This window comes from Pteronotus mesoamericanus, unplaced genomic scaffold, assembly GCF_021234165.1.
Source record: "Pteronotus mesoamericanus isolate MK-2021 breed Mesoamerican mustached bat unplaced genomic scaffold, CSHL_Meso_final contig_66, whole genome shotgun sequence".
Lineage (NCBI taxonomy): Eukaryota > Metazoa > Chordata > Mammalia > Chiroptera > Mormoopidae > Pteronotus > Pteronotus mesoamericanus.
In genome coordinates, this window is record NW_026555230.1 from 2187472 (window position 1) to 2205415 (window position 17944).

Sequence of the window (17944 nt, forward strand, 5' to 3'; positions counted from 1 at the left end):
GGAGGGAGAGGGAGGCAGGAGAGAGGGGGTGGGGGGAGGGGGGAGGGGGGGAGAGAGAGAGAGAGAGAGAGAGAGAGAGAGATTGATTTGTTGTTCCACTTATTTATGCATTCATTGCTGATTCTTGTATATGCCCTGACCAGGATGGTACCTGCAACCTTTGTGTATCGGAATGGTGCTCTAACCAACTGAGCTACCTTTTCAAAGGGTGGACCTTTTCAAATTTTATATTTTGTATTTACAAGAGAAACACCAGCAATAATTCAAGAGGTCCTCAAAGAGCCAAAATAATATTGGAAAAAAAAAAGAGAGAGAGAGGTCTCAATTTTCCAATTTCAAAACTTACTACCAATCTATAGTAATCAAGACAGGTTGTGCTGTCATATGATGGATATACATGTGGATCAATGGAATAGAAAAGAATACAGAAACAAACCCTCACATTTACAGTCAACTGATTTTCAACAAGAGTGCCAAGAAAATGGGGGAAAGATGATGGTCTTTGCAACAAATGGTGATGGGACAACTGGATAACGACATGCAAAAGAATGAAATTGGACCCTTACTATACAATATATACAATAAATAACTAAAAAATGGATCACAGACCTAAATTTAAGAGCTAAAAGTATAAAACTCTTAGAAAAAAATCACAGGCCCAAATCTTCATGACTTTGGGTTAGATAAATGCTTTCTTAGATGTGACACCAAAAGCATAAGCAACAACAGAAAAAACAAATTGGATTCTATCGAACTTAGAGACTTGTTTCAGATGACACCATCAAAAAATATAAGGGCAACACAGAATGGGAGAAAATTTTTGCAAATTATATCTGATAACGGATATATATATCTTACAACTCAGTAGTAAAAATACAACCCAATTAAAAATAGGAAAAGCATGCCCTGGTTGGTGTGGCTCAGGGCACGGAGCACCAGCCTGGGAACCAAAGGGTTGCCGGTTTGATTCCCAGTCAGGGCATATGCCTGGGTTGCAGGCCAGGTCCCCAGTAGGGGGTGCATGAGAGGCAACCACACACTGATGTTTCTCTCCCTTTCTCTCTCCCTTCCCCTCTCTCTAAAAGTAAATTAAATCTTTAAAAAATAGAATAAAAATAGGAAAAGTATCTGGATGAACACTTGTCCACAGAAGACACACAGATGGCCAATAAGCACATGAAAAGGTGCTCAGCATCGTTAGTCATCAGAGAAATGCACATTGAAACCACAAGGAGATCCCACTTCACAGCCACTGGGATGGCTAGAATAAAAAAAGACACAATAAGTGTCTGCAAGGATGTGGAGAAAATTAAACCCTGTTGGTGAGAATGTAAAATGTTGCAACTGCTTTGGAAAACTTCTGGGTTCCTCAAAAGGTTAATACATAGTTACCATATGACCCAGAAATTCTACTCTTAGGTATCTACCCAAGAGGAAAAAAAGCGTATATCCACACAAAATCTTGTACATGAGTGTTCATAGCAGCAATATTCGTAATAGCTAAAAGTGAAAACAACCCAAAAATCCATCTGCTGATGAATGAATAAACATACTGTGGTCTCTGCATACAATATTGTTCTGCCATAAAAAGGAATGAAGTATTGACACGTGCTGCAAAAACATGGATGAACCTTAAACACATGCTGAGTGAAATAAGCCAGTCACAGGACAAGTATTTTATGATTCCATTTATATGAAATGTCCAGAAGAGGTCAATCCATAGAGATGGAACATAGATCAGTGTTCGCCAGGGGTGGGGGACGGGCTGGGGCATGGAAAGTGATTGCTAATGGGTCTAGGGTTTCTTTTGAGGGTGAAGAGAGATTTTTATGAAAGATGGTGATGGTTGCACCCTCAATATACTAAAAATCACTGATACGTATACATGTTTAAAGAGTGAATTTTGTGGTATGTAAATTATATCTCAAGAGGGTTTAAGATTTTGTTTATTTTGAAAGAGAGAGGAAAGGAGGGAGAAAGAGAAGGAGCAAAACATCAATGTGTGGTTGCCTCTCATGCGCCCCTCAATGGGGACCTGGCCCGCAACCCAGGCATGTGCCCTACACAGGGAATTGAACCAGCAACCCTTTGGTTCACAGTCCAGTGCTCAATCCACTGAGCCACACCAGCCAGGGCTCAAGAGAGTTTTTTAAAGAGTGCATGTTGGCAAAAAACATATGTAAGAACATAAGGGTTTAAATTCTACATATTGTACATATGAACTTCATTCTGTTGCTGATTTTTTTTTTAAAATGGCTTTATTGAGATAAAAGTTCCATACCATAGAATTCACTGATTTTTTTTTCTTTTTATCAAACAGCTCCATCACACAGGCCCATAGGAATATGGATTTATCCTGATCACACTGGGAAGGCACAGAGAAGTTTCAAGCAGGGAAGAGGAATATGATGAGACTAAAGTTTGGGAATGCCGCCCTGGTTGCTATGTTTAAAGTGGACTGCTGGAGATCAGGAATGAGGGGAGAGAAGTCTGTTCCTGGGTAGCTGCCTTAGTCCAGCTGTGAGATGGTGGGACTTGAACTAGGCTTGTAGCTGTAAAGCAGCGAGAAGTGGCCAGATTAAGAATGTATTTGGGGGCCAGGGTCAGCAGTACTCATTGGTGGACTGGATGCGGCCTCTGTGGTGAGGGTGAGAGAGGAATTGAAGGTGTGGCCTCTACATATTTGACCTCAGCATCTCGATGGACAGAGGTGCCATTTACTGAGATGCAAAAAGAGCTGGGGAAGAGCTGGATGGCATTTGGAGCTCTGAGACAGATGAAGTCACCTAGAGAGAGAACACAGAGTTTGGAGTGAGAAGAGAACCCAAGACTGGGCCCATTCCAATGGAATGGAAGATGGGTTAGAAGGGAAGAGAATGGGAGGGGAGGCCCGTGAGCTGGGAGAGAGCAGCATGGAATGAGGGAGCGGTCAACGGGTGAGAAAGAGAGAGGTGGGCGCTGGTGACCTACTGTTTTCCCCTGAATTCCATAATGTTCTAATATTGGCTTGGCCAAAAAGTCCATTTCATTTTTTTCCGTAAAATAAAAGACATGTTTTTCATTTTCACCTATAACTTTATTGATTTGGATATTTTGAGTATGTTGGCTATCTCCCGTGTGCTATAACATTGATTGTTCTCAATTAATGTCTTGATTTGATCACTATCAACTTCAACTGGTCTACCTGACCATGGAGCATCGTCCAGAGACAAATCTCCCGCACAAAACTTCGCAAACCACTTCTGACACATTTGATCAGTCACAGCACCTTCTCCATACACTGCACAAATCTTTTTCTGCATTTCAGTTGCATTTTTACCTTTCTCAAAATAATAAAGCATAATATGTCAAAAATGTTGTATATTTTCTTCCATCTTCAATATTAAAATGGCTACACAAAAATTCTCCAATTTTGGTGATTTTTTTAATGTACGCTGATATGACAGCTGTAACAATACAATGTAACAAAATTTTTTTGAATGAAGTTAAAGACAACTAAGCGCTACTAGTGCCATCTTATGGAAAAAACCAAACAAACTTTTTGACCAACCAATTACATTTCACCTGCAAATGGTAGTCCTCTTCTATTATTCAGAGGATACTGTTTAAGCTGCCTTTCTCCAGCATTTTATCACTTTTGATCATTTCTTTCTTTTATCCCAAAGTGAGAAGAAAAGGAAGAGGTGAGATATAACCCTGAGAAGCTTGGTAGCTGCTGCCTTACCAACTTGATGGAAAAGAAAGTTTAGCTTATTACCCAAAGGGAGGTTTGGTGCTCATCTACAGACTTCATTTTCCTAGGTCTCCAAGTACCCTTCTGCCCAACAGCACAGAGAATGGAGCCAGTGTGGTAGAAAGTACATGAGCTTGGAGTCTAGAGGGTCCAGAACCTAGTAGTGACCCTACAGACCTCAGAGAGCTGTGGGTGTGATGTGTCCCAGCCCATAGCCCCCAGAAAGTAAGGGCTTGTTTCAGACCACCTGGAAGATTAGATACTTGCGCTGGGGCTGCTGAACCCAGGTAGGCATCTAATGCAACCCTTCCATTTACAGACCGCATCAGAGCTACACTCAAGTCCCCTCTCCATTCAGTCCCTTTCTACAGTGGCACTTAATGGGAAAGGCACCTGAACAACTGGAAAAGTTATGGACAGGATATAATGCACTTACCTCTTTGAATAGCTGCTGTTCACAGTTGCTCAAGAAAGTCCCAAAGAGACAGCTATAAAGGTGGTCCAAGATTGTAATCAAGAATAATTCATTAAATTCGAATGCTGAAGGAAACTTAAAAGAGAGAGAAATCAGGTTAAAAGTTCACTATCTAAGGCAGAGTGGCATCAATACTTTTGTGAAAAGACAGCTACACTGCATCTTGTAATATAGTCAAAGCTTAAAAGAAACATGGGACCCACGTAACTATTTACAGTTTCAAGTCCAAGCTTATAGATCTGGCTGAACCGGAAGCAACAAGAATTGTACTCTTCAACGCCTAAAAAAGCTTACGGAGCTCCCATTTCTCACCACGATGGTAGAACAAATCCCACATTCACCCTTCTGCCAGAAACAACTAGAAAGCTGAACAAAAGATATAAAACAGCTGTTTTCAGAAAATGGCAACGGGCAGCATGGGACTGTGACCCCCCAAGAGAAAGGAATCAAGCAGGAGAGCCCTACCATTGTCCCAGCTTTCTGCCCAGAGGCACATTCTAAGCTATGGAGAATGGAGGGGGGATTGCAGACACAGCATACACCAGAAGTGACTCAAGGAAAACTAGACAGCCTATATATATATGAAAGAAACAACTTATAACTAAAAACCTTCTCACAGAGACAACTCCATGAACATATACCCCCAAATCCTCACCAATATATAAGCAAATTGAACCTGCAAATACCTAAAAGGGGTACTAAGACATGACCAAGTGGGGTTGATTTCAAGAAAGAAGGGCAAGTTTAACATCTGAAAATCAATAATGTTACAAAAATCAATTAGTGAAATTAACAGAATAAGGAAGAAAATCACACAATCATCTCAACTGTTGTGTGGTTTGTTTGTTTGTTTGAGCTAATTCTTAATGGGGTTTTGGAGAAACCTAACAAAGACTTTTCCATTGCCAGGGCTGGCAATGCAGCGGCTGGCATTGAATAGCCATGAGGAGACAATCTGGAAATGATGATGATAATCCTGGCAGCAGGCATGTACTGGGGTCCCACCCTGTGCTGGAATTCTAATACTAAAACATAGTAAAATATTTGTCTTCTACTCAATGGAACAAAACCAATTAGAACAAAATGAAATAGAACTGTCCAGCATGTTTTTCTTTGTCAGTTTACTTTAAAGACCCAGTCCCCAATCAGAGTGATGTTTGCACACTATCATGACTAATCCTGTCATCTCTATAGAGTGATAACCAGGGTCACGAATAGACAAGTTTATTTTTTAGCTTAGATTTATTATTTTATTAAGCCAGGGACAAGCTTCTCAATGAGAAACAGTGGCCAATCCAGAACTGTCCAAACTCCAACTGAAAATATTTTCCTCATTGGGATATTACATTATCCACTTTAACCAATTCTGTTTAGCTATCCTGGATTAAGGTCAGCTTCTTTCTCCACCTTAAAGATTGCTCTCATTAGAAACACACAAGTGTTCTAAGCAGCCCCATCAAAATACTACTTCTTCAGAAACCTCTGGAAACTAGCTGTGGTGGTTGTTCCTTCTAGCATTCCTGTTCTTAAATAGATGAGCTAAATCAATGATAATCTAAATCAACTAAATCTGGCTGAAATGCTAAAGATAGATCTCAGAGCCTTTAAGCTCTTACAACTCCAACAATGGCCTCATATTCCAAATGTCATTTAAAAGTCCAAGTACATTATGTCTACTTTTCCAGTATTTTTCTATGCATCTTAGTTATCCCCATTCATAAATTAAGTTAAATTTATTAATTTTATGCAAATATAACATTTGTGTATATTGAAATTTTATTAAATCAATGATAAGAATGGAAATTATTTTCAGACATTTAAAAATATATGTTTATTAACATGACAGCAAGGCTTTTATTGACATATTTTTGAAGTCTTCATTTCTAAGCCTGCATTCTGGATCTGGGAGCTCAGTTGGGTGCATTCTAGCACCACTGACTCTGAGCCTTATTCTGGCATAATGGGCACCAGGTGAGGGTGGGCAGCGCTCAGCCCGAGCCCATCAGTACTCATGACAATGAAACACAAGGGTTCCATCTACTCAACTAACTGCTATTCACATTAAATCCAACTCAGACATTAAATCAGACTCAGGCATTAAATCCAACTCAGACAACATATAATTAGGATAAGTAACACTAGGTAGAATAATACAAATGAAAGATGAAATTTCTGTGATGCATAGTTTGTTTTGGCCTCTTATGGAAACTATATACCATCTACCTAAAAAGTATGGTCTCAAACACTCCACAGAAATCCATAATGAAATTCTTTACCACTTGAGGGACAAAAATCTCAACAACTTATTAAACCTATCCAAAAGGGTAGTCTCTATTAAAGTATCGCTATTGTAGAATGTTTTTAAGATTATTTTCTAGAGTCCCTCAATTACTTTTGCCCTTAGTTCCCTTTATGTTAATTTGTGCACAGAAATTACTTCATTTTATTCTGAGATTTCTGACAACTTTGCGCTGAGTTAGCTAACTTGATTTAGCAGTAGACAACCTAAAAATAAGTTAATCTTCTTATATTGACACATCTCTTCTAATAATCTTCATTTCATTCACTTGTGACTTAATCGATACTTAAAGATTGATATTCATGTTTCTGCATCTAATGCATTAAAAGTAGCACTTAAATATAACTATATACATTTTGTGGACAGGGTCTTAGAGCCGTGAAAGACATCTGAAATCTTCTAATCCAAACCCCTTATTTTCTTTCTTAAAAGCAAATAAACATTACAAAAATGATATAGATTAGACATGAAAATGGGTACTAATCAACATAAGTGGTAGTTAGGCTGAAGCTGTTAAAAACACACTCCTATTTACCTAGGCATTGGGGAGGAATAAGCTACTTTACATACACACAATGGTGCTTATCCCTTCAGAAGCACCAGAATTGTTTTTTTGTGTTCAACCATTTTATGCGATTCTTATAAGATGGATTGCATACTTTCTGGTATTAGCCCGAATGTGCCCATCATTTAATTTTTTTACTGACTTGGCACCAATATGAACAGCCAGAAGTGCATGGCGCGCAAAACAGACTTCTGGCTAGCCTTTTGAGGATGTGTTTGCTGGTACCTGTCACTCATAGCAGGGTGCCTACCTCTGAGACCGCCCCTCTTACCCCAACATCCTCCTAATTTGCTGCTTTCAGTCAGCTGTGATCTGGAACTCACATGACTGTTGAGCCCCATCAGCTTGGGGCAGATGGTCTAAAAGTAAGAGTGAGTTCTAAGGGAGGCCAAGGACTCTGGAAATTTACTTTGGCTGCTCAGATCTGTCCCCCCACACACTTTCCCTTTATTTCTGAAGGTATGGCTATGATCTGTAGACCCCTGCTCCTCCAAGTGTGATCTGTAGACAGCAGCATGGCCTGGGTGCTTCTTAGAAATATAGACTTTAGCTCTGCCCCGGAGCTACAGATCAGAATCCATATTTTTAATACAATCCCCAGGGGATTTCTGTGCTCCCATAAGTTTGCGCTGCACTGGTCTAGGGAAGAATCCTCTGGAGAGCTTGTGAAACAGTGCTGGACACCCTCCCGACCACACCACACCGGCAGGCCTGGGGAAGGCCTGAGGAAGGCCTGACACGTTGCATCTCTAACTAGTTCCTGGGGAGGCGGGGGAGGCTGAGCCGACAGTCCCCTCGTCTGTACTTGGAGTTAAGGTCTAGATTATTGATCCTCTAAGTCGTGTGCACATCAGAACCACCTGGGAAAGGAACGTTGAAAGAACTACACACAGAACTAGGCCTCTCCCCAGGCCCACAGGAAGAAGGATCTCTGGGAACAGGCCCAAGCCTGTAAATCTTTAAGTGTCCAGGGGCTGACAGTGTGCACTCCAGGTGGACAGCTGGGACTCCTGGTCCTCCCATGGCTCTTGAGGAGGAGCCCTAGCTGAGGCAGAGAGGGGACACAGGCAGTGCGGTGGTTCTCAGCCTTTTTCCTTCTCAACACACACCCCCATCAGTAACAGAACCTGGCAGGGAGGAAATGGGACTGGTATTTCAGACTTTCCAGGAGCGGTGAGACAGATGTCCTCTGAAAGGGCTCCAGGGCAATCCTGATAAGGCAGCCAAAAGGGTCAATCATGAGCTTCGTGGCTGTTGGTGGAGTTATGTTGGTCCCCAGCAATCTTTCCCACTGGTCCCCATCGTATGACTGAAGCCACCAAGGCCAGAGCTCCAGACCAATAGGAAGGAGAAAGTCCAGACATGGTTCCTATCCTCTCACTCTCCTTTCCCCACAACTCCACCCTCAACCAGGCTGGGCAGCACTCTCTGCCACTCTTTCTCTCACTGCCACACACTCTCTCTGCCAAACTCTCTCTACAGTTCTCTGCACCCCTCCCCTATGCCCATCTGCCCCTCTCTCTGCCTCTTTCTGCCATCCTCTCTCTCTTCTTCTTCCTCTCTGTCCCTCCCTCCCTGTCTGCACCTCTCCCTCTGCCTCCCGCCCCGCCACTGCCCCACTCTGCCTCGCTCTCTATCAGCCCTCTGTATTCGACTCTCTCTGCCCGCTCCCTCTCTGGTTCTCTGCCTCCCTCTCTCTGAGCCTGTCTGCACCTCTCCTTGCCTCTTTCTGCCTCTCTCTGCCCCACTGCACTTCCTTCTGCCTCCCTATCTGACCACTCTCTCCCTTTCTGCCCCCACAAAGTCTCTCTGCTCATTTCTGACTCTCTGACTCTCCCTCCCTCTCTCTGCCCTCACTCTGCTTCTCTCTACCCCCGCTTTTCTCTGCCTCCCCTTCACTCTCTCTCCTCTCTCCCACAACCTGCCACCCCTCTCACTCCCTGGCAAACTGCATCCCCTCTGCTCCCCTGATGCCACTTTCTTTGCCCCTGCCAACTGGGACCCCTCTCCGCTCCCTGCCAGTACTCTTCTCTGCACCCCTTTCTCTATATTCCATGCTACCCCTTTCTAGCTTTCCCCCTCTCTAACCCCTCTACCTCTACTACTCTCTCTCTCTGTGCCCATCTGCCCCCCACTCCGCCCTTGTGTCTCTCTGCATCCGCCCTCTACCCCGACTCTCCGCAGCCCCCTGCCCCTCCTTTGACCTCCTCTCTCACTCTCACCTACTTCCCTCTCCCACTCTCTGCTCTTTCTGTCCCCCTTTTTTTCAGCCACCTCCCTCTCTGCCCCCTCTCTCAGCATGTGCCTCTCTCTGCTCTCCCTCTAACTCCCCCATCTCTCACCCCTTCTCTCTACCCCTACTTCTCTCTTGGCTCTGCCTCTCCCCCTCTTTCTGTCCCCACTCTAACCCTTTCTTTCCGTTTTGCCCCGCTTTGCTGCCCCTTCCCTCTCTCTGCTCTCCCTTTCTCAGCCACCCCTCACTCTGCCCCAACGGTCTCTATCTGCCACCCACTCTCTCTGTCTCCCTCTCTCTCCACCACTCCCCTGCTCTCTCTACCCTCCTCTTTGGCTCTCCTCTGCCCCATTCTTTCTCCATCTGCCACCCCCCTCCACCTCTCTGCCACCCCTCTCTGTGCCTTTATACGCACTCCGGCCCATCTCTGCCCCTATCTCTGCCACTCTCCTGATAAGGCATCCAGGAGGGTCACTTTCTTCTCTCTGCCTCCCTCTCCCTGCCGCCCTCCCTCTCTCCATGCCTGGCTTTCTCTTCTCTCCGACCCCTTTCTCTCTCCATCTCTCTACCGCCACTTTCTGCACATTTCTCTCTCTGTGCCCCTTCTCCCTCTCTGCTTCTTTTAGCCCTTCTCTCTCTCTGCCCGTCCCTGTCTGCCTCCCTCGGCCCCCTCTCTCACTACACCCTCTATCTGCCCTGTCTTTACCCTCCTATTCTCTGCCTTGCCTCTCTGTGCTCATTGCTGTGTCCCCTCTCCCTCTGCCCCTTTCTGCCCTTCCTACGGCTCTCTCTCGGTCCCTCCCTGTCTGCCTTTCTCTCTCCACCCCCACTCTGTCTCTCTGCCTCTTGCTGCCTCTCTTTTGCCCTCTCTGCTCCCTACTGTATGCCTTTCTGCAACCCTCTCTCTGCCCCCGTCTCTGTCTCTCTCCCTGCCCCTCTGATTCTGCTTCTCTCTGCTGCCTTCTCCCTGTCCCTCTTACCTGGCTTCTCTCTGCCCCCATCTCTCTCTGTCCCACCTTTACTCTCTGCCCTCCTCTCTTCAGCAACCTGCCTCCTTTCTCTCTCTGGCAAATTGAGCCCCCCACTCTGCTCTTTCCCTTCAGCCCTCCCTCTGTCCTGCTGGCCTCCCTTTCCCTCTGCCACTGCCTGTCCCTCTGGCCACCACCTCTCTCCTTCTCTGGCACCCTTCTCTCTCCCTCTGGCCCCCTCCCTCTACCCCCATCTCTGCTCCTCCCCCTCTATCTCCCTACACCCTCTCTCCATTCACCTCATCTCTACCCTTCTACCCTCTCTCTTCCCCACCACTGTCTCTCCCCCTCCCTATCTTCCCTCTCAACCTCTGTCTGCCTCTCCTCCTCTCTCTGCCACTCCGTTCCTCCATCTCTGCCTCCAACTCCCTGTTTCTCTCCTTCCCTACTTCCCCCTTCTCTATCTCCCTCTGAACCCCCCTCTGCCTCACCCCCTCTACCTGTACTCCCTCTCTTTCTGTTTCACCCCCTCTCTGCCTCCCCCCCATCCAGAGGCCTCTTAGTGCTCCCTCTGACCTCTCTTTCTCTGCCTTTCCCCTCTCTGGGTCTACTCCCCATCTCTCTGCCCCCTCTCTGCCTCTCTGCCCTCTGTACCCCGTCCCCATTCCTCTCCCCTACCCCTCCCTCTCACTTTCTGCCTCTCCCCCTCTCCTCTCTTCATCTCTCTTTGCCTCCCTACTGTGCCTCTCCCCCGTTTCCCTCTCTCTCTCTGCCCCTCCTTTCCCTCTCTGCACCTGTCTCTGTCCTACTCTTTCTCTAAGACTGCCCCCTCACTCTCTTTGCCTCTCTCCCTCTCAGTCTCCCTGCCCCTACATTGTCTTCCCTCTCTCTGCTGCCCTCTAGCTCCCCCTCTCCCTGCTCCCCTTTCTCTATCTCCCCCTTTTGCTCCTATCTGTCCCCTCTCTTTGCCCTTCCTTTGCCTCTCTGCCAACTTTCTCTGCTCACTCTCTTTACCACCCTCTCTTGTGATGCTCTCTCTGCCCTGCTCTTGTGTCCCCCATCTCTCTCCCACCCTCCTCTCTCTCCTGCCCTCCTCTTTCATACCCCTGTCATTCCCACAGTCCTCTCAGCCTCCTCTGCCCTACTCCCCTGTCTCTTCTGCCCCCTTCCCTGCCCCCCTCTCATGTTCCACTTCTGCCCGCCTCTTTCTCTGCCACTCTGTACTCTCTCTCTCTTACCACCCTGTCTGCCCCTTCTGCCCTTTTGTCTTCCTCCTCTCATCTGCCCCCTCTCTCTCTACCTCTCTGTCCCCTCTGCCCCTCTCTACCCCTTCTGACCCCTCTGCCTCCTTCTGCCCCTCTCTCTGTTCCCCTCTTTGCCTCCCTGCCCCAGTTCTCTGCCCCCACTCTCTTCCTCTGTCCCCACTCTCTGCCCCCTCTTTCCCTGCTCCTCTCTCTCTCTCTCTGCACACCTGCCTATGACCCCTCTCTGTGCCCCTCTTGCTACCTTTTTCTGCCCCCTCACCTCTCTCTGCCCCCTCGTCTCTCTTCCCCCTCCCCCCTCCCTCTCTGCCTGTGCTGCTCTACATCCCTTACTCTGCCTCTTCCTGCCCGGTCTGCTCCTCTGTCTACCTCTTTCAGCCACCCTCATCCCCTGCCGCTTTCTCTGCCTCCTTCTCTCTGCCCCCTTTGACCCTCCCCTTCTCTCATCCCCCCTCTTTGGACCCCCTCCTTCTATGGGACCGTCTATCCCTGTCCCTCTCTCTACCCCTGTCCGTCTCTCTGTTCCTGTTTCTCTCTGCCCCTCTTTCTCTTTATGCCCCTCTGACTCTCTCTGCCCACCTGTGCATCTCTACCTGCCTCTCTGCCCTCTTTCTCTCTCTGTCTCCCACCCTCTTCTCTCACTGCCTCTCTCTCTCTCTCTCTCTCTCTCTCTCTCTCTGCCATTCTCTCTCTGTCACTCCCTGTGTTCTGTCTCTGTCTCTTTCTGATTTCAGGTCCATTTCCATGGCATGATCTCCCATCATGAGGGTAAATCCCCAAACTCAGGTTTGGATGTTGGACATGTGGGGAAAAACAACACATGCATCATGGTCTGCTTTGAACTAAAGTCCTCCAGGCCCAACTGGTTTAGGGAAGCATGGTCCATGTGTGGCCTTCTCACTTACCAGGGCCCTGTGTAATGGGATTTGGGAACTAAATACCAGGATATGACAAATACTCTGCAGCCTCCTATCTGCCATTGATTCTTGGATAGTCATTTCCTGGTGACCTTAAGGTTACAGGGGCTGAGGCCTGGAGCAGGGTGTAGAGATTCCTGGATTCCCTGGTAAAATCCCCTTTGCATAATGTGCAAATCACTTAGCATGATGTCCTCAAGGTTCATCCATGTTATAGAGTGTGTCAAAATTTCCTTCCTTTTTATGACTGAACAATATTCCATTGTATGTATAGATCATATTTGTTTACCCATTTACTTGTTGAGGACACGTGACCTTCAGTCCCCTTCCCATTTACATTGCTGATCCAGCAGGGGGCTGAGTTTCCTTGCACTGACAGAAAAGGAGCACGAGAGGCAGAATGGCTGAGTAGAGCTTTGGTTTCGAAGGCTGGGGAACAGGATGGCTGACCAAAACCACTTGCACAAGAAAAGTAACTTTTGATGAGAAGTTGTTTGCTTCTAATTTTCTACTTATATTTTGCAATGAAATAGAATCAAAATGAATTAAATAACAGAAGAAGTCATATTCTACATACATACACACATCTTCATTCTGAATGAACATGAAAATTCATCTACACTTCAACTTTAATATATGTTTGAATCAGACTCTATAGGTCAGAAATATATTTGAAATCTCTCACCTGTCTTGTCATTTGCCAAACACAATCAATAAACTGAAGAAATATTGGTGACCGGTCAGCATCTGCATGGTTGTCATTGCCATGGCCCACTCGCTGAAAAGAAACAAAAGGTTAAATGTTTTAATGTAGACCACGGTCCTGGTTACAAGAATCATGTCTCACTCATATGTCCTAAGGCCTAACAGAATTCCTGACACATAATAGGCACTCAAAAATGTCCACTGAAATGAACTGATTTCTATTATTCTTAGGAAACAAAATTTCTGTGTACTATATTTTTAAATGTTGATTGTTTTATAATGCTTCTTTCACATTGCTGGGATCAAGAGTTATAAGCAAACAGCCAGCATTTTTCAGTCCAAATGATGGGGTCAAACGCAGCCATCACACCAGGTGCACAGGGTTACCATGAGACTACCAATTAGCAGCTCATAAAGCAAATTATGACTGCCATTTTCTCCATAAATGAAAAACCAGGTTCCTCCATTGTTCAGAAATATCATGAAGTCTGAGAATCAAAATAATGATTAATAATATACAAATTTTAAGCAATTTTACTTGACTCAGAGAACCCCCAAATCTCACTCTTGAAATGGTGATGGGTACATTCCTTGCCCTAGGAGTACAATGTTGTATTTTTTTTTTCAGTTTTGAAATATAATTGATAGCTAGAATTGTATTTCAGACCTTTTGATATTTTAGGAGATACTTATAGATTCATACTAAAAGTAAAAGGTAATTTCAAACATATAAACAGGACTAATAAAAATATTGAAGACAAGTTAAACAGCTCAAAAGTGAGCATTATAAGAGAAGCTTCAAACAATCTGATGACCCAAATAAACTAAGCAAACAGGAGAAAAAGAAGACACACTGTGAAGATACAATACAATCAATACACATTAAGAGTGAGAAACACTGGATGATCAGCAAGATGGCGGAGGAGTGAATGGAAGTCAAACTAACCTCCTCCCAGGACCAATCTGGAGTTACCATTAAATTGTGGAGGAATCCCCAGGAGCAAACTGAACCAGAGCAAGAGAAAAGCCTTATAACCTCAGACAGGCAGAAGAATCAGCTTCAGCACAACCTGACTGGTAAGGAGTGTGGCAGAGACTCGAGATGGCTGGTTGGGCACCCACAGGCAGCAGCAATGGAAGGATACTTAAGGGGCCAGTTGGATACCCCTGGGAAGAGTGGGGGCTAAACCCTCAGCTAGGACCCCCAACCTAGAGCACCAGAGCCCAAAAAGTACACTGATAACAACCAGCAGTGAAAAGCAGCAGGATTGAAGTTACCCCCTTTTGCCCCCCTCCACCCATCCCACCACAACCCCCGCTCCCACAGTCAATTCCCACTATGCTGTCCATGTCCATGGGTCATTCATACATGTTCTTTGTCTAGTCCCTTCTCCTTCTTTCCACCATTGTTCTCGTTCCCCATCCCCTCTGGTCACTTTCAGTCTGCTCCATGTTTCCACGCCTGTGGTATATTTTGTTTGTTAGTCTATTTTGTTGAATAGATTCCACTTATGGGTGAGATCATATGGTATTTGTCTTTCACTGACTGCCTTATTTCACCTAGCATAAGCAGTTCCATGTCGTCACAAAAGGCAGGAGTTCATTCTTCCTTCTACCTTTTCGTTCCTTTTTTAAATGCCAACTGATGTTATCTATTTATTTTTTTTTAATGTCAAAATCCATTACAAAGTATTAACAAATTTAAATCCATTATAAAGTCTCAGCAATTAAAACAATATGACATCAGCACAGAAATAATCAAGTAGATCAATGGAATAAAATGAGTATTCTAGAAACAAATGTATATATCTGTCTTACAATGTAATATATGATTAATCGGAATTTCAAACAAATGGGGAAAATAAGTGTTATTCAACAAATAAAGTGCATGAACCACTATTTCTTGAAATAAAACAAATATAGAGTCCTATTTTACACAGTATACAAAAAATATTCAGGTGAGTTAAACAGCAATATGAAAAACTGAAGGAGTTTTAGGACAAAACACAAAATATTTCTCTTACCCTGAAGTAAAATACTCAAAGCCAGAAACTATAAAGGAAAATATTGACAATATGTCTATAATAAACATGTAAGATTATACAGTAATATACATATAAAAAAGTTAAAGAACAAGTAATAGAATAAGAAAGTATTTGCAACACATCTAAAAAAGGTCAATAGTTTTGTTTTGTTTTGTTTTTTTCTTTAGGGAAAAAATTCTACAAACATTTGGTCAGAAAATGGGTAAAGAATACAAGAAAGTCATTTAAAGCTTTTTAAAAGTAATAGAAATAGGCAAAAAATATGCAGAAATGGGCTTAGTTTAAACAAATAATAAAGGAACAATTAAAATAACACACCATTATCACGATCCGATTAATAAGTATTAAAAATATTGGTAATATCAAGTATCGGTGACTGTGGAAGGAACTGGATATTCATAGAATATTTTTCTTCATCTTCTTAAAGCAGTCCCTCTAGCATATTCTGCAGTGCTAGTTTAGTGGAGGTGTATTCTTTTAATCTTATTTTGTCTGGGAAACTCCTTATTTCACCTTCCATTTCAATTGAGAGCCTTGCTGGGTAGAGCAGTCTTGGTCACAGGCCTTTGCTTCTCATGACTTGGAATATTTCTTGCCATTCCCTTCTGGCTTGTAGGGTTTCTCTTCAGAGGACAGCTGCTAGCCATATTGGGCTACCTTGTATGTTACGACCTCTTTCTCCCTTGCTGCCTTTAGGATTCTCTCTTTGTCTTAGGTATTTGCCATTTTAATTATGCTGTGCCTTCCAGTAGGCCTCTTTGGGTTCCTCTTGATTGGGACCCTCTGTGCTTCCTGGACTTGTGTGATTTTTCTCTCTCCTCAAATTAGGGAACTTTTCCATCATTACTTTTTCAAACAGGTTTTCTAACTCTTGCTTCTATTCTTCTCCTCCTGGTATCCCTACTATATGGATATTATTATGTTTTAAGTTGTCCTGTGGTTCCCTCAACACCTCTTCCTTCTTTTTTAGTCTTTTTTCATTTTCTTGCTCTTTCTGGGAGCTTTTTTCTACCTTATCCTCCAGCTCACTGATTTGATCCTTGGCTTCATCGAGCCTGCTTTTGATTCCTTCTACTGTGTTCTTCAATTCAGAAACTGTATTCTTCATTTCCTCTTCGTTCTTGTTGATTGTTTCTATGTACTTTTTCGTGCTGAGATGTTTGCAGGAAGTTCCTCATAGTTTTTCCCTGTAGTTTTTTAAAATTTTCTCTGAACTCAGTGAGCTCATTGAGCTTGCTTAGAACTGTTGTTTTGAACTCTATATCTGAGAGTTTATTTGTCTCTATTTCATTCAGTTCTCTTCCTCAGGATTCCTCCTTTCTGTTCGACTGGGGGATGTTTCTTTGTCTTCCCATTATTTGTGAGACTCTTCTTTTTTGCTTCTGCTTCTTAAGTTGATCTGTCTTGATTTCCTGATTTTCTGGTGTGAACTATGGTAGGAGACCGCTGTTTTTTTCTTTCTGGATCTGCCTCTGATGATGTCAGATATTGATCCTGAATGACCGTAGGCAGTCTGTTCCAGACTTCCAGGAATCTACTATCTGTGGCTCTCTCCTTCAGCTGTTAACCTAGTCACTCTGCACTCAGCCATCCGGTTTAGGCACCACAGTGCAGGGAAGGGTCCCTCCTGGGGACATAGCTATTTTGTCCTCTCATGCTGTTACCGCTCAGGGGTGTGGTCTGCCTGAGCAAGATGGTTGCTGTCGCATGGGGGAGGAGTCAGCACCAGGATCCCACTGGCTACTGTCTCAGTTCTCTCCCCAAAGCCTCCTTCCTCAGTCTCTCCTCAGGCGTCTCTAGCCCACTCTGCCCCCACCTTGGCTGAAGTCCAGGGTCATGGCTGCAAATAAAAATCTATGCGTTGGCCCTTTATACAATTCTTTGTGTCTCCAGCTGCCTGTCTCTGGCAGAGAGGAACCCTGCCGCTTTGCACAGCTGGTTGTTATCTGTGTACTTTTTGGGCTCTAGTGCTGCAGGCTGGAAATCCCTTCTTATGGTTTAGATCCTGCTCTTTTCAAGGGGATCCAACTGGCCGTTTTAATATCCTTGTGGTGCTGCCACCCGTGGGCACTCCGCCCATCTTCTTGAGTCTCTACTGCACTCCCTACAAGTTAGCTTGTGCTATAGCTGATTCTTCTATCTGCCCGAGGTAATAAGGCTCTCTCCCGCTATTGTTTAGTTGTTTGTTCCAGGTGGGTTCACCACAATTTATTGTAAATCCAAATTCATCCTGCAAGGAGATCAGTGTGACTTCCATTCAATTCCCCACCATCTAGATTTCTCCCTCAAAGTCATTTTTCTCTTAGTAGGTCATCTCATATTCACTCCCCTTTCTGATAATAATCTTAATCTCTTTACACCCTTACTACTACTACTGGTTCATTTACTTTTGATAGTGTGATTACAGGGGGAAGTTATTTTTGAAGGTGTGCGTTTGTCTCCTGGGCTTTGTAGTTTTGTTCTGGCAGACCCTGAACAACAACATAGAAGACGTGGTAGGTGAACTGACCCTCAACTAACCAGCTGGAGGACCCACCAAAGAACGACCCAACAGAAATCAAAACCCAATTATATCCAGAAAGCCAATATAAACGATATAAAGGGAATCACAAAAGCATGAAGTACAGGAGATCAAGGAGACTGCACCACTGAATTTCACAGGTCTCCTACCATAGAAGATCACACCACAAAGTCAGAGAGTCAAAAGAAATCAATTTAAGAAGCAGAAGCAGACAAGAAGAG

The 17944-nt window shown here is 44.3% G+C and overlaps 1 protein-coding gene across 4 annotated transcripts in view; it reads right to left on the reverse strand.

Moving 5' to 3' along the window:
• The window catches only part of MTMR1 (myotubularin related protein 1), an 81957-nt gene that overhangs the window by 9050 nt on the left and 54963 nt on the right, over positions 1-17944 (reverse strand). For 3 of the 4 annotated variants that reach the window (XM_054581805.1, XM_054581804.1, XM_054581803.1), the window contains 2 exons: positions 13138-13230; positions 4170-4283 (listed from right to left, as the gene is read on the reverse strand). In XM_054581805.1, the coding sequence (XP_054437780.1) occupies positions 4170-4283; positions 13138-13230 (207 nt within the window). Of the gene's footprint in view, positions 1-2245; positions 2787-4169; positions 4284-13137; positions 13231-17944 lie in introns of those variants that run through there. The other variant, XM_054581806.1, reaches the window with a different exon arrangement.